The sequence below is a fragment of the Eleginops maclovinus genome, chromosome 10, assembly GCF_036324505.1.
Source record: "Eleginops maclovinus isolate JMC-PN-2008 ecotype Puerto Natales chromosome 10, JC_Emac_rtc_rv5, whole genome shotgun sequence".
Classification (NCBI taxonomy): domain Eukaryota; kingdom Metazoa; phylum Chordata; class Actinopteri; order Perciformes; family Eleginopidae; genus Eleginops; species Eleginops maclovinus.
The window spans coordinates 5604236-5628233 of NC_086358.1; the positions used below are offsets into that span (position 1 = coordinate 5604236).

Below are 23998 nucleotides of genomic sequence, written 5' to 3' on the forward strand. Positions count from 1 at the left end.
GGTCATTTGCCATGTATTTTTTTCTTGGAATTTGGGATTTTTTGTTAGTTTGGGGTGTTTTTGACACCTTTAAAGGAAAGAATTCATTATTTACTCACCTGAATATGATTCCAGCAGTGTAGAGAAGGTTTTAAAACACATTTAAACCTTATTATTAAGAAATAAAACTTACTAACTTAATCAAAAGTCATTTTAGAGTTGCCTTTTGCACACATATGCTAGTTGCACATTTAAAATCACCTTGAAAATAAGCTAAACCACTTTCTCCACATGCTTTAGCGCGGGAAGTGTGGTGGGGGCATGATGCATACATGTTGAAAATGTGGGGTGTCGTATTTCATAACAATCCTCTATAGGAGGTGGAGGACAAGTGTCGATGGTATTCGCCAATGAAGGAGGAAAGGCGGAGTCAGGTGGAGTGGAAGCAAGCGAGGACTTGACTTTGGGACATTTTGAAAGGTGTTTGAAGGATCTCCTTTATTTAAAACCACGGGGTATGTACCACCTTTTCAGAAATACATGTTGTTATTCCAAAGCGCAGGGATTATATTGTACTAAAACAAGTTGGTAGTGTTAGTACAGAGTCTGCTTAATGTGCATCCCGAACAGGCATAGTCTACGTGGCATGCTGTGTGTGTTTGAGCGTGTGTGTGTGTGTGTGTGTGTGTGTGTGTGTGTGTGTGTGCGTGCGTGTGTGTGATTTGTGTGGTCCAGAGAAATGTCAGGTCAGTGTGATTGTGTGACAAATCCTGTGGGACTTAAACCTTGCATGAAAATGAAGTAGTGTATTTTGCAGAAACGTATACTAAGAGTTATTATTTGCGCATTTGGAGGAAGCTAAAGTATTTCAGTCCAGCCCCGCTAAACCACATAAGCTATTGCATCAGCCTGGATTTACTGTTTATTTTTCATGAATGGATATACCTGACAGTAGGCTTAACAACAATCAAAAACTGTTGAAAGTAAACATTTGCCACGTGTTATGTTTGACGACCGATGAAACGTGGATCAAAGCGAAACAAGTTATTACGATGTCAATTACAGACCTTAGCAAACCATATAAGAAGTGGGGTCCCCTTTTTGCTATTACACTTGCATGTAAAACACGTTTGACCATAAACTGGCAGCGTTCAGTCACACGTGTTGGAAAATTATGTTAAAGGATCAGTGTTTGGGCTGGTGATGCGTTCAGGGACCCTCATGTAACTGATAATGAAAACAACTAAAGCTGGTACCTGGAAAAGCTATAACTACATAGTCACATGAACTTAACTTAAGCATGTATATGTTAGTACAAAGTAATACTATATTTAAGCGATGTCGAAGCATCATTTATCATCGTTGAAGAAATATTTTCAACAAATATGACAATTGATGAATATTACAAGTCGTTTATCTAAGAAAGGAACACATTCACTGGTTTCAGTTAATTACATATGAGCATTTGCGGGTTTTCTTTGTTTCATATCTTTTGGATTTGGATGGTTAGTCAAACAAACAAGCAATTTGGAGACATAACATTGAAACATGCCAGGGGTTCACCTTCAGAATCTGGTAAAAAGACACACATTATTAAACACAAACAATTGTATTCACAATATAAAAAATATATAATAATATATGAAAACCAATAATATATCTATTGATTTGGTTACAATTATCATTAGGTTTGTATGTTTTTTTAGACTTGTGAATTTGTGCAATAAATGCGTTTACATACTTCCTGCAGCCCCTGAACGCAGCGTGTAGTAATGGGTGCGGTTGATTGTGTCGCGTCACGTGGCGGAAACACTGTTTTAACCCCAAACGTGGGAAAATTAAGAACACGCGGGCGGTAAGACAATTGGCCTATTTTAACGCTCATAAGTGTTTTTAATGATCTGCCTTTTCTGTAGAACACGGTATCAAAACGTCTAATATGTTGCATTTCATTTGACAACGAAGGAATAACTCGACGCGATCATAGTGACAGATAACAACGGCAGCCACATGGAAACAAGAAAAGAATAACACATAAGAGCGATATTCTTTGTTTTCTGTTCTCTTGGGTTTTTGTTCCACCTCTTCTTTGACGACATGTGCTGGTGACAGCTCGGTGTGTGTGTCAGAACTGTGTGCGTGTGTGTTTTAGATTTAATTGTATAAGACAGTGTCATTTCTCATTCATGCATGCCCATGGTATTGTATCATTTACTCCATAACATATATATATATATATATTACTATCATAATAAAATCATAATATTTTTACCCTGATCTAAATGTATTTTCTAAATTGGTCTCACTTTTAGTGTGTGTCCTAGTGTGTGTTCTCTGTGTGAGTGGAGACAAAGACACATGGTCGGGGATGTTACTTTACTTAGCCATGTTGTAGCATCAGAAACACAAACAGGCTTAAACCATAGACTGTGTGTGTTAAAACTGACCTTTTTTCTTTAATGCAAAGATGATAGGAACAGTAAGTAATGTGACGGATGTGATAATATGTTTTTGGACCCATGTAGTTAGTCAATGATTATTTCACACCTGTTACTCAAGGCCAATACAGTTAATGCTGTTAACCACCTGGTGGGATAACTTCCTACTGTTGGGTCCACTGTGGTTTCTGTTGATCAGTCACAGCTAGTGTGCATATAAACAATGCAGTCTAATACAGTGCAGTATTTCTATTTGTAGTACAGCACAAGTAAAGGCCATGTATGTCTGGATTATCCCTTAGAATCTACTTAGCTGGAGAAAAGTCCCCAAAAATCTAATGTTGACTTTTAGGGATGATCAGCCACAGTCTCTGTGCAGTGGTTATTATTTTGACCATATTTCTTCTCCTTCGTCCCCTCTAAGATGGAGAAGCAGCCCCTACCCGCTGACGATGACAACACAGGAACCCCAGACTCAGGGACAGCTGTGTTCGCTGGAGAGGAGATGCAGGAGGTCCCGCCTGAGCCTGCAGCTCGAGCAGGGTGGAACAGCAAGATAGAGTATTTTCTGGCTCAGGTGGGGTTCAGTGTCGGGCTTGGCAACGTCTGGAGGTTTCCATATCTGTGCCATCAAAATGGAGGAGGTGAGTCTTTATTATTGTCCTCGGTGACAGACGTTGCAGGCTTGTTTCCTTAGTGTCTCGTGGGACCAAATACAAGGGTTGTAAGTCGTGGTTTAAGGGAATCAGTCGGGCTCACAATCACAGGGTGAACATGTGATCAAAGAGAGAGACAGAGTGTATGGGAGTCTATTTCCTCCATGCATTTACAAAGTCTTCATAGATGTTGGACTATTTGTAAACAACAGATGCTCTAACATTTTATATTACAGCATCTGGATTATGTAGTTGGCTTTGGCTGTTGAAAGCGACAGGAAAGTGAGACAGGAAGTGGGCGAGAGCTATGATCACAGGCTGTTCATACCAGGATATGACATGCTTGAAATGAAATGGCAGAGAGTCGTTTTGCATGTTGTCTGAATAGTGTGTTGAAATATCACGGTAAACATTTGCTTCTCTTTTACATAATTGTTGATGAACTAAATCTAATGCTCATTTGTTAACCCAGTGCTGCTCCCCTCTTGTCCTCAGGGTCTTTCCTCCTCCTCTATGTGCTGCTGATGCTGATTATGGGGATCCCCTTGTTCTTCTTGGAGCTGGCCGCCGGGCAGGCCATCCGACAGGGCAGCATCGGGGTGTGGAAGTTCATCTCCCCGAGGCTGGCGGGAATCGGATACTCCAGCTGTGTGGTGAGACACCGATTCTGTCAAATGGGGTGGGATGATATGACCATATATATCCTGCAACGGTAACACTATGTCCCACAGTAGAGATTCTGCAAAACCATTTTTAATGCTCTAGCTGTTGTAGTGCTATCTTTGATTCCTGCTTGATCTCGCCATATTGCGATCCAGCATAACCAGCTGCCTCGCAAGGTATTCTTATTTGGACAAAAACATAAAGGAGTAGTGAAACTTTATTAAACTGGTTTACAATCACAAGCCGTTTGCTCTGTATTTTATTTTATCCTTTTGAAATGAAAGACTAGCAAAGTCTTGGTAAAAGTCTCTTTTTCTTTGGTGTACTTCAAAGCACCAATTTGTGTGTGTTTGTATCTTTCTAATGCTTTATATCCCACTGAATAATATATAAGATATTGATCATACCTCCCACCCCTGCTGTTACTAACTTGTTGAGTGTATGATGTTGAATGCATTGCAGGTGTCATTTTCTGTGTCGCATTTCCATTCAGCAGGCTTCCTGTTTGCGCAACCTGTTGCCACCGTCTAAAACCGTAGTGCTATATCTAAAAGGCAAGGAAGTGATGGTGTATTTAAGTCTCAAAAAGGAGAATTGTCTGCAAGGAAGCAGGCTCTACTTTTTTTATGCATAACCATAAGTGTGTGTATTGATTCTACATGGGGAGCACACGCTGTATGAGTCTGTTTGGCTAAAACCATAACCATTTACATAGTTTCCCTTCTTTTTTACACATTTGCTTAAGGGTATTTGCAGTTACCACTTTTCTAAGTATTTGTTTTGTCCTCAGGTGTGATCTTGTTTTAATCTTCTCATAACCTGATGATCTTGTGCTCTCATGTCCTCAGGTGTGCTTCTTCGTGGCTCTCTACTACAATGTGATCCTTGCATGGAGCCTTTTCTACCTCGGGAACTCCTTCCAGTACCCTTTGCCTTGGGAACACTGTCCAGTAGAGGGGAATGTGACGGGTAAACACACAGCAGGTTCAAAACGACTAACTCATGAGGAGTGATTCAATTGTAAATGTGTAGGCAGGGTGTCACATGAAAGCGTAATGATTTATTTAGATTTTCCGTGTCTTTACATCAGTACAAGAATGTGAAAAGAGCTCCCCCACATCGTACTTCTGGTACCGCAAAGCTCTGGATATCACCGACACCATCGATGAGACGGGCTCTTTCAACCCGTACATCGTCGGCTGTCTGCTGGCCGCCTGGACCGTCGTGTGCCTGGGAATGTTCAAGGGCATCAAGACCTCTGTCAAGGTACCCGTGTTGTGACTCCTGACTTCAAAATGTGTTATTTCTGTCCAGTGGGGCTGGGGTTCTGGAGCTAGAGGGTTGAATCTCAGCCCCTGCAGTATGAATGAGTGTGAATGTAGACTTGTATAGGTAACAGCGCAGTGAGGGGCCGTAAAGACTGGAAAAGAGCTATATGAATTAAGTCTTTATACTATTCACCCATAAAGGCATTTTATTTTGTCTGGTTTTTAAGATGTTTCATTGGAGTTGTAATTATTAGAAGATTTAAACACTGCATAAAGGAAACAGAGTCCTTTCCCAGTCAGTTTCTAGATGATTTACTGCTTCAAACATCAGTTTTAAAGTATTTTGATCCCTGTCATGACTTGTATGTAAGACTCAGATTTCACTCTTGCTTTTGAACTTCATTCTTCTTCCTCGCGCTCCCCCGTTTCATCCTCTATTCCCAGGACTTTCATTCTGTTCATTTCAAATAGTTAAATAGGAAATATATTTAGTTCATTTCTATTATATTTGCAGGACTGAATAGTTGGTGTGATATTTCCAGAAAGCGTGTTTTAATTGCGTTGATAATTGAAGAGTGAGAAACATACCTTGCCAATATGGCAAATTGATTATCATAACAGTGTTTGCTTTGGAACCAGCGTGTGGTTAAATACCAAACGTAGGAAGAGGATTTGTATCTGGTGCTGCATTGTTTTCAGTTTGCTCAAATCCCGAGTCCCGGGGTTATTCCGGGTGAAGGAATCCCTGGAATTTCAGGCTTAGAGAAGGTGTTGACGCACTTCAAATCCACATTATGCCACTTTAACACTAGCCATGTAAAGTGGTGGGTCATGTTTACCTTAACCAACACAGACATTTAACCCTGCCCGGAACAAACAAAGTGTATTAGTTATGTAAATAATAATATTTGTACTCTATTCTGTTGCTTTACCCTTCAGATTATAGGATATATCAGCTATTCTTCGGGTGAAATTGGTTGTTTTTTAGCAGCAAAATAGTAGGATTCAATGAAACTAAGCTATTAAAGAAAAACAGTCTGTAAAAAATGGAAATGTGTAGTGCATATTGACTCCTAATTTGTAAAAATGCTAGGAAGTCACTTGGGGAACGAGTGCTTTTTTAACCAAGTTCCTATGCGCACAAGCAAAACCAGATAAATAACATCCGCTTTTGGCTTTCTGGATTCCTTTCTCTCCTTCTAGGTGATGTATTTCTCCTCCATCTTCCCCTACGTGGTGCTGTTCTGCTTCCTGGTTCGAGGCCTCATGCTCGACGGGGCTCTAGAGGGAATCAGCTTTATGTTCTACCCAAAGGTAACCACAGACAAAAGGCCTGATTAACTGCGGATAAGAGAGCCCGATATAAATAGTGCACTAACACCATCGCTGTTCCTCCTCTTTGTCTCTAGCTGGAGATCTGGGCAGACGTGCAGGTGTGGCGTCAGGCAGCCACTCAGGTTTTCTTCGCTTTGGGTCTCGGTTTCGGGTCCATCATCGCCTACTCCTCCTATAATCCCAAGAACAACAACTGCCACCGTGATGCCTTCACCGTCTCCACTATCAACTTCCTCACGTCTGTGCTTGCCACTCTGGTGGTGTTCGCCGTGCTCGGTTTCCGCGCCAAAAACAAGGCCGTGGCATGTGTGGTCAGGTATGTGGTCGGGTGAGAAGAAAAACACTTGAGTTATGCATGAAATAATTTACATTTGACATGACTTCAAATAAAAAGCATAAAGAATGTTGTGCTCCAGCAGTGGCTCAGTCAGTAGGGGCTTGGACTGGCAATCGTAGGGTCGCCGGTTCAAGTCCCCGAACAGACTTGAAATATGGAAAGTGGACTGCTACTTGGAGAGGTCCCAGTTCACCTCCTAGGCCCTGCTGTGGTGCCCTTGAGCAAGGCACCGGACACCTCCAATCCCCCCCTCCCCATTGCTCCCCGGGCGCTGCACGATAGCTGCCCACTGCTCCTAGTACTAGGATGGGTTAAATGCAGAGGACCAATTTCGCTGTGTGCATGTATGTGACTAATAAAGAGGGTTTCATCCTCCGATTCCATCTTGTGAATATTCCCTCGCTCCATAAACACACACCTGAGCAAATATCTTAGTAATCACCAGGTGTTTCAGGGCTGATTCAACATATCGCCCAACCCTCTTGGTTTCTTTCTTATGAACTCAAGACGGGTTCAACAGTTTGTTTAATTCATAGATTATTAAAATGGGTTTTTTTTGCCTCTGTATTTTTTTTCAGACCTTGACATGTTGTTTTCTTCCCTTTCATCAGTAATATTAAGGATTTATCGGAGCAGTTCCGCAGCGGACCTGTGGATATGAACTTGATGCCAAGCTTCAACTATTCTGATCCCGGTGCTGTGGCTCTAGAGGACTACAGGGCCTGGTTCAAACTGCATGGAAATCAGTTCCCCGGCAATCTAACAGACTGTGACATGGAAAAAGAGATGCAGCAGGTGAATATTAGGAGCTTTTGGTGCCATGATACATTTGCTTTTGTGGATTTTTATTTTTATTTTGTGTGCTAAATGTGGCCCTCTTGTTTGTGTTCAGGGTGTGGAGGGAACAGGCCTGGCTTTCATTGCCTTCACAGAGGCCATTTCTCTCCTGCCTGGCAGCCCCTTCTGGTCAGCTCTCTTCTTCCTCATGCTGCTCAACTTAGGACTCAGCACCATGTTTGGCACCATGGAGGGCATCCTCGCCCCACTCACTGACCGCTTCAAAACTCTGGCCAACAACAAGACCAAATTCACAAGTAAATACCTATTTATTTACCTCAACCCTTGTTTGTTCTTTTGGATATGGACTGGTAACAAACATGTACACAGCACACACTGAAATCTTATTTAACCATTCAACCCATCCTAGACCTTAGGAGGTAAACTGGCCCTTGACAAACAACGGGTCCTCCCTCCATATATAGTCCATTCTGAGACTTGAACCAGCGACCCTGCAGACTGAGCTAATGCCGGCCTCTGGGCCCTCCTTTTTAAAGAGGGCAAGAACGCATGAATTTGTTTTTATTGCTAAGCCTCGAGTCGAGAAGCCTTCTAACAACTGGGATTTTATCAACTAATGTTCCAGTTTTGCACACTGCTCCAAACATAAAGTGCTATTTGACAGTGCAGTAATGACTATATTACCCTGCTGACAAATATCTCTGCTAGCAGTCTCAGTAGATCAGTATCTTGTCATGCGTCTGTGTCCAAACAGGATTTCCTGCCAACCATCAGCTGATTACACACTTTCAAGCAGAGAGGAAAACCAGTAAAAACCATGAATGTTTGCATGACTTCAAATTGAGATTTTTTTGGAAGTTGTGTTTTACCATAACATGTCTTTGTGGTTTTTAGTTTTCAGCTGCATCATCGGCTTTATAATTGGCCTCCTCTTCACCCAGCGCTGTGGAAACTACTTTGTGATGATGTTCGATGATTACTCTGCCACTCTGCCCCTCATCATTGTCGTGGTTTTTGAGACCTTCAGTGTGTCTTGGTTATATGGAGCTGATAGGTGAGGGCTATTTTCAGACTTTAAGTCATTTTCTGATGATCAGTGTTTGTCACAAATGTCTTATATGCACCATTCTCTGTGTCTGAAGGTTCCTCGATGATATTGAGGGGATGCTGGGCTGGCGTCCTCATGTGATTTACAAGTACCTGTGGAAATACGTCTGCCTGCTCGCTATGCTGGGGCTGCTGGCCGCCACTTCCATCCGCATGATCATCAAACGCCCCACTTACATGGCATGGAACGAAGAAAAGGTATCTAGAATAAGAAAAGAATGAGGTTGCGTGGTGCATTTTTGTTTGTGGAATTTGCTTAACACAGTGGGGTTTAAAATGTATATTCTCAGTAGGTTACACTCACGCTTCTATTGGCTAGTGCTCCAACACATCTTACGTGATAGGCTAAGGGGTGGGACATCTCCTAAGCAGTTGACCAATCGCAACAGAGCCAGCCAGCTAATCACTGAGACTGGTTTGAGACAGAGCGGGAAAACAGGTGCTGCAGCACAGGCAGTAGGAGAAAAATGAAGAGCTTTTTGAACATTAAAGCATGGAGACATGTCACAGAAGAGGCCCAACGTACACATATGAACTTGATAGTGAGCATTATAGGGCTGCTTTCAAATATTATACATGTAATCTATAGCAAATCGATCTTCCCACACCTACTTCCCATCCTGAAGACAATGTTCCAGTTGTCTAAGACCTTGAGAGAGTTTGATTTTAAATGTATGTTCTTCTTCTTCAGGGTTCTGAGGAGTACGTTGATTACCCGGACTGGGCTCTGGCTGTTATGACCTTGCTGATCATATTCGCTATGATGCCCTGTCCCGATAGCCTTCATCCACGCTGTTTTGAAGGACCTGACAAGACAAACAGCCAGAGGTACGGAGGCCGGTCAGTACAGCATTGTTAGCACCGATGACAAATGTGAAACCCCAATGACTGACATGTCAGACCTGGACCGAAGAAACGGGACTGCTGCTTCCTAAACACTGGACGGGCCTTTACACAATGGGAAATGGATAGCAGTGAGTGGACCATCCTGAAGGACAGTTGCATTACCTCAGCTTGTAGGTCAGCTGTGGATCAGAACGCAGTTGCAAAGTGAGACAAAATATCCCTTAATTTAATATTTAAAACCTTTTAAACCTAAATTAAGTGCAAGTATCAAGAGAAAAGACTTTTTAAAAATACGGCTGCTCCAAAAAGTAAACATTTTGGAGGGTTTTTTATGAGAAATGTGGAACAAATAACTTACAGCTGTGTGAAAACACCAGGTAGGACCTCCCAAAAACTCCTTGTTACAGAGTTGTAAAAACAAAGTTCCTTATTTTATTCAGGATAAGCCGTTGGCAGCATGCCATGTTCCTGCATTCCTTAGTTTTTCAAATGGCAAAGTTGAAAACAAATGAACATCAAACCACAGTTGCGTCCGGTGAACACTATATTTAAGGCTCTTCTGTATTGGTTGTTTTTTAACCTTTTTATACTGAACTGTTACAGCACAGTGATTGTGTATATTTCTCTGAACGTGTCGTTGGGCAAAGATTGTAAGTAGGTGGAGTTACAACAAAAAGGTTGAGCCTGAAGTAAAACCTGTAAAGGCAGCGTCCCTGTATCTGAGTGTAGAGATACAGGGACGCTGCACCTGTTGCTGTTTGTTTGATGTTACGCCAGTGTATTATAATCAGCGAGGCCACCATGTTGTATCCTTTTCAAAGCCAAGCAGCAAAATGTTTATATGTTTTGTGAGGTGGTTACACCAGGAAAGGGTCAATCCAGCTAAAATGAAATGAAATACAGCGTATGGATCCAGCATCAGGGCAATTAGTATTTGAGTAATTCCTTTTTGTACAAATGATTGCTACTCATCAAATGAATGTGATCATTGGCTGAAATCTAGTCAATTAATGTCCAAAAATGTTTAATCTCTCGCTCTGCTGCACAGATTTACTTGAATAGCTTGTCCGTGCGTTGTTGCGTTGGTCAGCCTTGTGTATCGACAACCTGTTACAGGACAGCTCGTTTATGTGGCTTCCTTACATTTCCTACAACTACACAACCTAAGGGCTGATTTCCTCTCTGCTACCACCCCCAACGTAAGCTAATCTGAGTGTGTCCACATTGCTTGACCGCACACTGGTCACACGCTCATAGCCCAGGGACCTATTTGATGTTGTCACTGAAGACTTTTTACGTGAATGAGCTCGTTAGTAAAGCTTGAAACAACTTCAACATAACTTTCCGTATTGCTCTCAAACACTACCACAGAGAAGACTCTGCTACATATGGAGAACTTGAGTCTGTTAGTATTTGCTTTGTAGGCAAATAACAAGTACTGTGTCATACAAGCTGAACAGAAGAACTGAAGGTCCAACAGCTTTGTTTCTGGGGGTTTTCCATCAGACTTGTCCTCAGATAAACCATTAAAATTGCCTCGACCCAGCCGATGGAAAGACACCCGATGAAACATCAGCTTTAAATTCCCTTGAGAAATCTAACAATAACGCACTGTGATCGCAGTCAGTTGTTATATTTACAACAGGCCTTTCTGATTTGGGCAGGTTTGTCAAACACAGTATGGTACGATGTCAACGTAACCCCATTTGTAATGTAAATATGTATAGAGTACATAATGTAGAAACAGTTTCAGAACAAATGTCTGGGATTTTCTGTCGTTTGTTATTTGTAAATTAGAAATGAGCATGATGCATTTTATTTTCTTACGCTCGGGTTTTGGAGGAAACTAGTTGCATGTTTTAAAGAGTTTTGACGAAGCCACTGACCAGATACAGTACTCCTTTACTTCTAGCGCTAAGTGCACTATTTTATCTAATTATGAATGTGTTTTTTAAATTTGAATCTATATTGTTTAGACCGGCTTTGTCATCATTGTCTTTTAGAAGCCATTTTTCAGAGTTTAAAGTAGTTTGTTTTACATTTTTATTGACTTTCTATCAGAATGAATTGACCTTGTGCTGTGTATTTATAAGCCTTCAGACTAAATTAGGATGACCGGATCAAATGTTTAAGGTATTGAATCAAGTGTATGGTGTTAAAAACACACTTCCTTTGGCAGATTCTCTTTGTAATTGTGTCTGTGTTTTTAATCTGAGAAAATGTAATATTTTTTTTTTGCCATTTTATTAAAAACGTTCACAACAGTATACTAAAACCGTTTCTAATATGTTCACGTGATGCTTAAGCCTGCACACTTTAACTGCTCCAACAAAGTATCAAACTTCTATTTTTATTTTATTCACATCATTGCATTTAAAGCCGTTCAAAAGACTGCAGAGAAGTTGATTTTCTACCTGTTGTATCCTGATACATGTTTTCCAGCAGATTATACGGTATGTCCAGTACAGCTGTCTGGTGACTATAGCTTATGTTAGAGTATTTAAGGGGCAGAAATATGTATGACACCCCCAAAAGTAACAAAGTATTTACTTTCAGGCTTGCTTTGAAAGCACAATGCACACGTTTTACAAGCTCTTCCTACAGGGCTTCTCCACGGAAACAATTTGTGGTTACATTTTGTACTAAGAATCTCAGAGAAGCTGGACATTATAAACTTATAAACAGAATAATGCAATCTTTCCACCAAATCCATAATGCTGCTGCCCATCTGCCCCATTTTTAAAAGGTGAAGCACTTCAAGACTAAGGTAAGGTGAAGATGTTCTTATTGACCTGTGACCTGCAGCTCTCTCTGACTGTATGTAGACTTCAGTGTGTGTTTAAGTGTGTCTGTAAAAGTCGATCAGCTCCTCCTTTAACACCCACAGGTCCTGATGCATGATGCTCAAGGCTATCTAGATATTGTTAGTGCAGCTAACCTGGGTGTAGCTTTAGCTTCTGAAACAGTGTTTTGACTGTTGGACACAGTGAGGAGTTGGCACGTGTCTTTATTGAAGCAGTTTGTGTTTTCATTTAGTATGTTTCTGCAGAAGATGGACTCCCATCAGTCCTCGGCAGCACCTCCTCCTCAATAGCATAATTGACTTTCTAATGAACAGCAAACATGTAAGTGTAGTTTACATGAATAACTGCCAATATGAAGAAGCTCTGAGAGGAAAAGGGGAAATAGATTCTGATTTATTAAATAGGTTTCTTTCTAAAACAGGAGTAACATCAGTCACACATGCTCTTTTTTTTTTAGCTTTGGAAGGACTGAGGAATAAAACATCATCACCGATATTCTCTGTTTTCGGACATCTCCGGTTCACTGCCTGCTCTACATTGACGACCGTTTGCAGGTGACAGGTCAGTGTGTGTATCAGAAGTGTGTTTTCTGTGAGTACCTAGACAGCTATAACTTAAGGTATGCCAGGTGAGTCATGTTGTCTATTTAAGAATAGGTTTTACACCTGGAGTTACAAGATCCTAAAGACTTTGTTTTCGTGGATATTCATAGCAGCTTCAGCATAGTCGTAAAAACAACAGATGGAACAGGTAAAGTAAATGTAAAAGGGATGGGGGGGTGCCTTGAGAAAACAGTGTGCTTTACCAAAATAACTAAAGATGTCTAGATGTCTTTTTCTCTCCTTCTAGGTGATTTATTTCCCCTCCATCTTCCCCTACGTGGTGCTGTTCTGTTTCCTGGTTCTAGGCCTCATGCTTGACAGGGCTCTAAAGGGAATCGACTGCATGTTCTACCCAAAGGTATCTGCAGACAAAAGGCCTGATTGATTGTAGGAAAGAGAGGCTTATATATATATATATATATATATATATATATATATATATATATACATACATACTTCTCTAACACACCTACTGTTTCTTTCATACATCTCCAGCTGGAGATCTGGGCAGACCTGCAGCTGCGGCGTCAGGCAGCCACTCGGATCTTCTTCGCTTTGGGTCTTGGCTTCGGGTCGAACATCGCCTACTCCTCCTATAATCCGAACAACAACTGCCACCGCGATGCCTTCACTATCTCCCCTATCAACTTCCTCACATCTGTGCTTGCCACTCTGGTGGTTTACGCTGTGTTCGGCTTTCGTGCCAAAAACAAGGCCGTGAAATGTGTGGTCAGGTATGTCGTATGAGAAGAAAAACACTGAGATATGCATCAAAAACGACGATATAAAGACTAAGAGTAGAACGTAGGAAACATCTCCCTGTTTAATCTACAGCGCGGGAAGGCCGCATGCACATATTAATACACTCCTATGCTAATATCTTGGAAATGATCATTTGTTTTTAGGCGTATGTGGCATGCTGGAAAATGTTAACATATTACCCAACCGTAGATCGTTAACTTTATGCCGGTACCACAGTTTAATTATCAATGCATGTTGCATGAACTGTATGTTTATCGGCCTCCTCTTCAACCAGCGCTGTGGAAACTACTTTGTGATGATGTTCGATGATTACTCTGCCCCTCTGCCCCTCTGCCCCTCATCATTGTCGTGGTTTTTGAGACCTTCAGTGTGTCTTGGCTATATGGCGCTGATAGGTGAGGGCTATTTTCAGACTATGGGTAACTTTTTTAACTTGTGACATATTCTTTTCCATGTAAATGTCTCTGAGTCTCTTCTATGTTTGTCACAAATATGTAATATGTGTCCCTCTGGGTCTGAAGGTTCCTTGATGACATTGAAGGGATGCTGGGCTGGCATCCTGATGTGATTTACAAGTACCTGTGGAAGTACGTCTGCCTGCCTGCTATGCTGGGGCTGCTGGGCGCCTCCACCATCCGCATGTTCATCAAAAGCCCCACTTATATGGCATGGAACCACAGAAGGTATCTTACCACTGAATGATGTATTGATGCATTTATGTTTTAGTTTGTTAAAAATAAAAACAATAGCAATGACAGAGTAATTGATATCAAGTGGAATAAGCAGTTTTGAGCTGTGTTTTGAAATGGGGGAATGAATCGATGTCTCTGAGTTGGGGTGGTAATGACTTCCAGAGACGGGGAGCAGAGTGGCTGAATACTCTGCTCTCCATGGTGATGATGCCCGTCCCGTTGGCCTTCATCCACATTGCTCTGCAGGACCAGACAAGAGACAGACAAACAGTGATACAAATAGAGCGGCCGGTCAGTACAGTATTGTTAGCACTGACAACAATTCTGGAAGTCAGACCTTGACCAAAAAACATGACTGCTGCTTCTGTTTCTCAAACACTCGACCTGAATTTACACAAATGAATCAGAGAGAAGTAAAAACTTCAGTGGACCATTTTGAAGAACATTTAAATAAGCGCACAGGTTGTTTTTCCCACAATATTTTATTCAACAACATAAAGTACAGCCTTTTGCATTCATATGATACACACATCACAGCACAGAGTGACTGAATTCACTTTCAACAAAAGTAAATAAATAAATAAATAAATGTTTTGTTTTTTTTCAACATGCTCCATCTGCTTAACACATTGTGATCTAGTATGCAGTGAAATATACCACATGTTGAAATGTTGAAATATGGAAAGTGGACTGCTACTTGGAGAGGTCCGAGTTCACCTCCTAGGCCCTGCTGTGGTGCCCTTGAGCAAGGCACCAGACACCTCCAATCCCCCCTCCCCATTGCTCCCCGGGCGCTGCACGATAGCTGCCCACTGCTCCTAGCACTAGGATGGGTTAAATGCAGAGGGCCAATTTCACTGTGTGTGCTCTGCTGTGTGCATGTACGTGACAAATAAAGAGGGTTTCATTTTTCATTAGTTGCTCATTTGACTTTGAACCTCAGGTATCACAAAATGTGTTTGTGATCTGTGACAAAAAGGGAATTGTTAACTTTAATTTGACATGAATAAAATGACATCTTCAGCGTAAAAGCAATATTTTACTCTCTGTGGGCCTCACTGTTATTCCATAAAAATGGGGGTGAGAACGCACTGTCGATCAGCTCCTACTTGCAGAACACATGCAGGTGGACTGATGCATGATGTTAAAGGCTATACAGATTTGGGTTAATGCTGTGTTTTGACAGTTATACACAGTGAGGAGTATGCCCATGTCTTTGTTTCTCTTTTATATTTTTCAGACCTTGAGCAGTTTGGGTGTCCTTGCTAATCCTGCAGAAGGTGAAAGTGGGACACACAACGCCCTTACTGAAAAGTCTAGTCAGCAGAGAGGATCAAATATCACACTGTAGATAGACGACTAAACAATGTAGATCTTTGTCTCTAGATCAGGCATTTACACTGGAGAATTAAGAGTGAATTATAAGTTCTTGTATGTGTATCTAAAAGAAAGAGCCTTCTTAATTATTTATACTACAATTTGAGGGACGTCTGTCTGATCAATCATCTGTAGATACGTTGTTTGAGAGTCTCACAATAAGATACATTTGATATCTTTGTCTCTTGGGTAACCTTATTCTGTTTCCATTTTCAAATATACATTTTTAAAAAGTGTACATCTTTTTTGTTTAACCCTTGTATTATGTTGAAAAAAAATTACATTGATTATGTTGCGGGTCATTTTGACCCATACTGTGTAAATGCACTCAAAACAGTGAAGAAAACAGGTTAAACCAATAACAACTTTATTTTAGATTACATAAACATTTAGAAAAGTGACATACAATACATTTTTAATTCCAACACTATATTTAAGAACTATTTAGTCTAATCCTCTTGTCCTCCTCCCGGGTCAAAATGATAATTCTTCCCTCCTTCTTTCCTCCTGCCATGCTCTCTCCTTCCTTCTTCTCATCCTGTTTTCCTTCTCTCTGTTCATCCTCCTCTATTCCCTTCTTTTCTCCCTTCCTTCCTTCCTTCCTTCCTTCATTCTTTCCTCCTTCCTTCCTTCTTCTCTTCCTTCCTTCCTTTCTCCCTTCTTTCCTTCCTACCTTCTTTCCTTCCTCCCTTCCTCCTTCCTTGACCAAAGAAAGCACAAGGGCTACGTTTTTCCCTCTTCATGAACACATTTCTTTTTAAGTTTGACTTCAACTTTAACTTCATCCCAGCGAACTTCAACTTTTCAATGTTCTCCACATTTTTCTTCAACATTTTCAATGTTCTCCACATGATGGACAGAATGTTACTGTGTGCTTCCTGCAGATGTAATTCTTGCATTTCACACAAGAGGTACTTGTTTTACTGTCCTCTCGGGAGGGACAGACCTGGCATCTTTTCCTTTTCTTTCCACCTGTGTCCACTGGATGTTGGTTGGGTGAGGTTGGGTTGGGTGAGGCTGCAGGTTGGTCGGGTGACCTGAGCTTGACCTTTTCAATGACAGCTGCAGCTGCTGGGGATCGAGCTGGCCTGGCTCGCGTCTGGATCTTGGGAGTGATAAGTGCTTTGCCGAGTTCTTCCAGGAAAAGCCGACGTCTGTACAATTTGCCGGCATTCCATTTCTGGTTGATTGCAGTCCACAGGACATAGGCATTGTAAGCAGACACGTCCACAATGTTGTAGAAAATCACCAAAGGCCAACGGGCTGTCTTGCGCTGGCAGCTGTATGTTGCTGTGACTTTGTCCAGATTGTCAACTCCTCCTTTGGTGGATTTTATAATCCAGGATCATTTGTGGCTTCATGTCTTCTCTTGTGCTCAGAGATGCATCTGTGTGCATTGTACTCATTACAAGAACATTCTTGTTTCTCTTTGGGCAGTATGAAACAACTGTTGCTTTCTCAGTGAAAGCAAATATTGAGGAATGCAGAGGTCTGCCCTGCATCTTCAGAATTTCAGTGGGAAGTTCTGGCTTATTTCTTCTGACTGTTCCCAACATGGTCAGCTTTCTCTTCTGAAGTTCATCTCCAAGGCGGTAGGATGTAAAGAAGTTGTCACATGTGATGTTATGACCTTGCAGCCCTTCACTCATTTCCAGCACCACACGCATCCCCTGATTCTTCTCAGATGTTCCTCCAGGTAGCTTTCCAGTGTATACTTGCATATTCCATGCATAGCTGGATTTTGCATCACAGGCTGCCCATATTTTGATGCCATACTTGGCGGGCTTGTTGGGCATGTACTGTCGGAAAGGACAGCGCCCCCTGAATGGAACAAGGCGCTCATCTACAGTAACATGGGGACCAGGATTGTACAACAAAGGTAAAATTTCAACCCATTTATCCCACACATCTCTGATCGCAGCTAGTTTGTCTCTTTCACGTCGACCAGCTCTGGTGTCGCGGTTGTCAAAGCGGATCACACGAGATATCATGTGGAATGTCTCCAGAGACATTGTTGCACGAATGATTGGCCTTCCATTCTCTTCATTCCATAGACTTGCAGTTGCTTCTCCCTTTGACCTGTACACTCCAGCTAATAACAGAACTCCAATGTAAGCATGCAAGTCAGTCTGATCCAGTGGCTTCCATTTCTCTTGAAACATACGTCTCCCCTCCAAGTTGGTCATTTCCAGTATAATCCTCTCTATTGGTGAGAATATGAAGAGCTGAAATGCTGATTGAATCTCATCAACTCGTGTGACAGCAAATCTTGTAGGACCGGGAGTCATTTTGATCACAGTGGAAGATGACAGTCTGCCTCGGCTTGGGTGTGGTGATGTTGACCATTTTATATTACCGTCCTTAGATGCCCATGTCCCCTCTGTGGATGATGATTGCTGCATTCCTTGGTTTTCATCTGTTGGAGGAACAACGGCAGACTCGTCCTCTGAATCCTCCTCATCGTAGGAAAATTGACAATCTGGATCAGCAATAATATTGTCCTCTGTCTCTGAAAGATCCTCTGGTTCTGAAATATCTTCCTCTACATCACTATCCCAGTTCAAAATCTGTGATAAAGCCTCCTCAGCTGCCGTCCTTCTGGAGCTCATTTTTGGTGAGTTTGTCAAAAAGATGACATGAGAACAGTGACAAGGACAAGTGTGAGAAAGTTCCCTCTCTTCACACACCTGGCTCTGGGTCTCAGAGGCAATCAAAATACAAACAATTGTACATCAAAGTAAAAAGTACATCAAAGAGACATGTTTATTTTGGATATGAACAGCTATTTACCCACATTAAAGGGTCTGGGTCAAAATGACCCGCAACATCATCTTTGTATACAAACTCTGCACAGACATTCCACTACACATCAAAGTGTCCAGATTTTACACACCAGTTCATGACCCTAGATGATGAAAAGTCACCAAATTTCATCAAGAAAAAGAAAGGATAACCAGTACTTTGGTCAACACAAAAACTGAAATGGGTCAAATTGACCCTTAACATAATACAAGGGTTAAACTTACCACTTTCTGCTGCCTTTTTTTTTTTATTGAAGCAGTACATGAATGTGTCAGCAGGGAGCTCTGTTGCACTCATGACAGAGCTTTTCTGATGTCAGGTTGTGTGACCTCTGCAACAGTATGTAAGCTCCCATTTGATGGCCTTTTTTTTTTAACATGATATGGCTCCTTTTTCCCTTCACAGCCCTAAATGTGCTTTAAATAAAAACTGGCTTCACTATGAATGAGCGAGAAACCACAGTCACTTTAAGAATAAAGCCTATAAACATTGTGCCAGCGCACGAAAAGAATAGCCTCTGAATGAATTTTCCCTTTCGTACCGCTGCGTTACTTGTGTAAGCTATTTTCTACATGCATGTGCTTGTTAGGAAGAGTACGCACAGGTGTCCCTTGGAGATATTATCAGGTGTCCGGGGAGTTCAGTTGTCTTGGATGCAGTCTCTCTTCAGTCAGCCAGAAAGGACCAACACCCGGCAGAGAAACACGACATCCTCGCTTCGACATCAGGTTAGTAAAAAAACACAAGATTGATTTTGAATAAAACAATTTGCCTTTGCATTACAGTGAATGTGTTTGTGTGTGGGATAGGTTTTAACTATGCCTTTCAGAGGCCTTTTTCAGAGCCAAACCTGACTGATAAACCACAACAGCAATATTGGGCAACATTGTTGGTGACGCCCATGTCTTACATGTCTTATAAACACACTTATCATGCATTATAATCTGCTTATAGCACGGTGTAACAACTTAAACGGACTCACTTTGTCAAATATCCTAAAACATCATATTTGCTTATAAATGACAATTGTTTTGCAGATATCTTTTAGACTTTTTTTTACGGAATAATACATTTAAAGCTGTTTATAAATCACTATTAGTGGTCATTGTTTGCTCCAAGTTGTGAAAAAGTTAATAATTAAACACAAAACATCACAAAGGGTTATAAAATGTATGAGATTGCTTAGATCTTAACAGAAATTGATTAAAATTGATTTACGTTTTAATTGTGTAGTGTTTCGCCAGCTCTTAATTATAAATATGTAAAATGCATTATTGATATGGGCGTCATAGAAAGTGTTTTCTGATATAGTTTTTTGCAGGAGTCTGAATTTTTATTTGCAGACGTAGCGGTATACACCCCCCATATGGCGGACCTGGCAGCTCTCTGCCTGCTGCTGGTGTTTCCACTGAGCAGCTCCCAGAGCACCCTGCAGTCTAAGCAGGAGGTCGATTCCCATCAGGCCCCGGCAGCGCCTCCTCCTCAGCGATACACAATGAACCTGCTCAGGAAAGAGGAAGCTTCTCATTTAAACGCAAAGCAAACATGTAAGTGGAAAATTACAAATTGTAGTTGAGTAGAACGGAAGCGCTGAAAGGAAAGGGGAGGGGAAATAGTTGGTGATCAGTTTCCTAAAATGTTTTCAGTAATACTAAAGAGACACAAGAGGAGCACCACTAACTAACAATGTTATATAGGATGTAAAATACTCACGTTATCTTCCAGGTGAGTTTAAATTTCTCCATGATTAAAGCAACATTTTTTTTACCATGCAAAATGTTTCCCAGCTGTTTTACAGATTAAACCTTTTCAGGGAATTAGATAGATTATAATGTCAAAAACTTTTCCCACATGTTCATGAATAGAAACACTTTAAAGAAAAAGTTAGATCAGACTTAGAAAAAGTCTCTCAATTGCCTCTCAGAGCTTCTGCATATATCCATCCTGCACAGTGTTAATGACAGAGTGGCAGCATCAGGCTCAATATCAAAGATGTGCCACAGGTTTCATGTGTGAGAGCTTTGACTCTGATGGTCTTTGTGCCTCCACAGATGCCCAGGTAGACAAAGACAGCGCCAAAGTGGGTCTGTTCATCGCTGCCGCCATAGGAACCGTCGCTCTGATGGCTGCCGTGTACTGTATCTACAACAAGTTCTACTCCAAACAACAGTACCTGCACACCCAGCTCAACGATGACTCAGGTAGATTAATAGATTTTTGTAAATTCAATTAAAATCTTTCAGTTGAGGAAACGGCAGCCCTTTGGCAACAAATTGGATTGCCTGCAGGGACTGTCAGAAATCTGTAAGGTTGTAAAAATACACACGTCTAATCTGCCTTCAAAGAAGCAGTACAACAGAGAAAGCTGAAACAAAAGTGACAGGAAGGAGAACAGAAACTTCTATCACGGTGTAATAAAAGGAAACTAAAATCCAGACAAAAACTGGACTTCTGATATTTTAACTTTTTTACTTGTCTCTTGGGAGTCATTTGTCGGAAAGCATCCGGCCTTGATATTAAACCCGGGCAGGCTGTGTCGTGTTTATTTAAATAACTTCTTAATACAGAAATTCCTGCTTAATGCTATTTAAAGTAAATCAATAAATGATCTTGCATAATGAAAATGTAATATTAGAAATACAACAGCAAATGTGTGAACACAGTAGATATAAATACAGTTACATAGGAGGTCATAATGTGCACTTGATGGTGCTATACCTGTGATTTATTAAGAGTATACATAAAGGGACATTAAAGAGGCACTACAGTATTAGGCTTTCTGGGTTTTCCCTTTCCTATATCTTGTTGTATAGGCTAAAATCCCTCTGTTCCCTACAGAGGGAGTTTCTCTCCCACACACTCCCCCCCTTTAAAGGCACTAACTACAAATATGAACCTGAAACTTCCTGTGAGTGTCCTCATGTATCTGTCTGCAGATTTCACCACAGACCCCATGGACCCTCCCTCCGTGTGTTTCCACACCTCCGCTGGCTCCAGTGCGGTAGATTTGCAGAGAGCTGGTTACGGCTCGCTCTCGGACACTCCATCCATCATCTCTTTGCCACCCAGTCTGTCCCCTCCTCCCTCTGCCATGCCCTTCCCTCCCCTCTTCCTCTCCTCTCACTCTTTGAGAACTATATCAGCCAGGGACCTGGAGAAAAGCTGTGCCTGACGTTGAAACCTAGAAACTAAGCTAGTGAGACTTTGCAAGTAAGAAAAGAGACATAGTTGTTATTTTATTGTGACATTTGTATCACAATAACTAAAAACTTCAGATACATTTGCAATTTTTGGCGACAAATGGCTTTGCACATACAACCCAACACAAGAAGTTACCTAAAAGCTGTAGTAACCATATAACCTGTTGCTCTTTCACTCATAACCACCATCAAATCTGCCCCAAACATTTGCCTGTAGAAACACCATGTGTGACTTGCAGTCATTTGCCTCGTACATTTGCACAGCTACAATAATCTACATCTTTATTGCATCCTCTCTGACACCACCCATCCTTTTAAGTAGTAGATCAACTGTCCAGAGATTAAATAAATGTTGTCTCAATTCTACTTATGATCAATAATAAATTCCTAGAAACATACAAAATCTGATTGCCTCTCATTAGATCACTGTACTGGTATTTGTGATATTAAAGCTTAAATAAAGTGTAATCCTTGTGTAATGAAAACGAATTGTATCCTGAAGCATTGTAATCTTTGAGAAAAGAGAAACTTTGATTTTTAGGATAAGGTTTCTTGTGACCAGGGTGGGAATTTCACGGCGGCCATGACGGCCATGGCCTTCATTGCCCCGAAAATAATTGTACGTCCTACGGCCACCATGGCCTTTGTGCTCTGTTACTGTTACAATCTCGAAGTTGCTTTAAAAGTGTCAGAGCAGAGCAGGCCCCGGCCGTGGCGCAACTGGCTAGGGCACCTGCACCGTACGCCGGCGACCCGGGTTCGATTTCCGACCCGTGGTCCCTTCCGGATCCCACCCCGACTCTCTCTCCCACTTTCACTCTCCTATCCTATTAAAGGCAAAAAGGCCCCCAAAATAACTTTTAAAAAAGTGTCAGAGCAGTGGTCTGGGCTCTGAACTGCACTAGTCCTTGTAGGTTGGAGTGGTTGCGCGCACCTCACGTGTCATACGTCGCATCATTCAATCGTCATTGCAGCGTCTCGCTGTAAGAATACAAGGAGGCCTCGTGTGTGTTTTTGTCCGTGAGTTTATTCACTTCTGAGACAGGTTACTGTCGTCCGGAACCACGCCAAAACAACAAAGAAGAACGTTAATTATCACACACACATATACCGTTAGCTCTCCCATAGCATTCCCCCGTCTCTCTCTCTTTCTAGGAACCTCCCTTCTCCTCACCCAGTGGCGTTTTTATATGTACAAAACTGGTGGGGCACGAACAACTTAGATATATAAAGGCTTCTTGTACCTTAATACATGGAGTAAAGAGCGCTATCACAAAGCTAAACTTAACAATAACACCAACCGTGATGCCTCAGCATGAAAACATCAGACTGTAGGAAAACACAGACACTCGTCCCCGTGGTTACAATAGCAATCGATCCATCGATACATAAACTATACTTCCGCTCACCAAAGCTCCAGTAGATGGTCAACTTCTTTCATTTTCTGTTTGTATTATTTACCGCTGGTGATGTAGTCTAAGCCCTCTCGTCTCCTCTGCATACACTTTTCGCACACACACTTAGGCTACAGCCAATCAGCTCTGATTTTTGAGATGGTGTTTCAGTGGGGCTGCGAGCGCTTTGCTCCACTTGTGATTTGTTTTTTGCCGCACATATTGAATGAAAAACTACTCTATTCAATGCGCAGTGTAGTAAAAAAGTAATTTGTTTTCCATGTCATTTATGTGTTTTTGTTATCAGAAAGTGAAGTTGTTTATTTGTAAACTCCAAATCCTAATTTTTCCCTAAATGGCCTTTGTGCCCTTGCATGTGGCCTTTGTGCCCTAACAAAATTCGTGACACAAAAGGCCAAATGGCTTTGCCCCTAAAATGACAAAATTCCAAGCCTGCTTGTGACTTACATGAAGTGAGGAGGAATGGAAACACATTGTGATGGTGTTGTCAGAACTGACAACTGCAACCTCATGCACTTATATACAGTAAATAACCTTTATTTGCCCTTGTGGCCACTTTAAAATACTAAGCACCATATCAGCAATTGTTAAAAGACCACACATTGTTTAAATGTGGACATATTAATCCTAAAATTTAGGAAAAAGCTTTTTATTTTTTCTAATTAGCTTGAGTCCGTTATAAAATGCAATAAGCATGAAAAAGTGAAAACACCCTGCTTGTAACCTGTCGTTTTTTCTTTTACGGTGGATTTTCTAGTCTTTCTATAATTCATTTTAATTGTTTATACGTATCTCAGGTCATTAAATAATCCACAGCCCATCCCAGAAGCGTCAGAGCGTCCCGGGAGCAGCCTGCCCCTCCCCTGTTATAAATACCTGGGAACTCTGGTTATATGCTTCGATCGGACCGTGTTTAC

At 41.5% G+C, this 23998-nt stretch overlaps 2 protein-coding genes across 3 annotated transcripts; both read left to right on the top strand.

Annotated features, from left to right (window-relative positions):
- Positions 1–367: 367 nt before the first annotated feature.
- On the top strand, positions 368–11694 carry LOC134870776 (sodium-dependent neutral amino acid transporter B(0)AT2-like). Its single transcript, XM_063893167.1, is given in 13 exon segments — positions 368–494; positions 2842–3061; positions 3569–3726; positions 4585–4705; positions 4827–5002; positions 6208–6318; positions 6414–6655; positions 7288–7471; positions 7569–7770; positions 8369–8528; positions 8617–8779; positions 9273–9347; positions 9349–11694. Coding segments are annotated over 12 exon segments (1980 nt in total). The 5' UTR covers positions 368–494; the 3' UTR covers positions 9517–11694.
- A 1444-nt stretch (positions 11695–13138) lies between these two features.
- On the top strand, positions 13139–14828 carry LOC134871303 (sodium-dependent neutral amino acid transporter SLC6A17-like). Of its 2 annotated transcripts, none has more exons than XR_010166665.1 (3): positions 13139–13191; positions 13329–13990; positions 14117–14828. XR_010166665.1 is itself a non-coding variant. In XM_063894021.1 (3 exons), the coding sequence occupies exons 1-3, from the start codon at positions 13177–13179 to the stop codon at positions 13889–13891; spliced, it is 276 nt and encodes a 91-aa protein (XP_063750091.1). In that variant the 5' UTR covers positions 13145–13176; the 3' UTR covers positions 13892–13926. The 2 variants fall into 2 exon arrangements, 1 of the variants encoding a protein (XP_063750091.1); XM_063894021.1 differs by lacking the exon at positions 14117–14828 and having other exon boundaries at positions 13145–13191; positions 13329–13567; positions 13870–13926.
- Positions 14829–23998: the final 9170 nt, after the last annotated feature.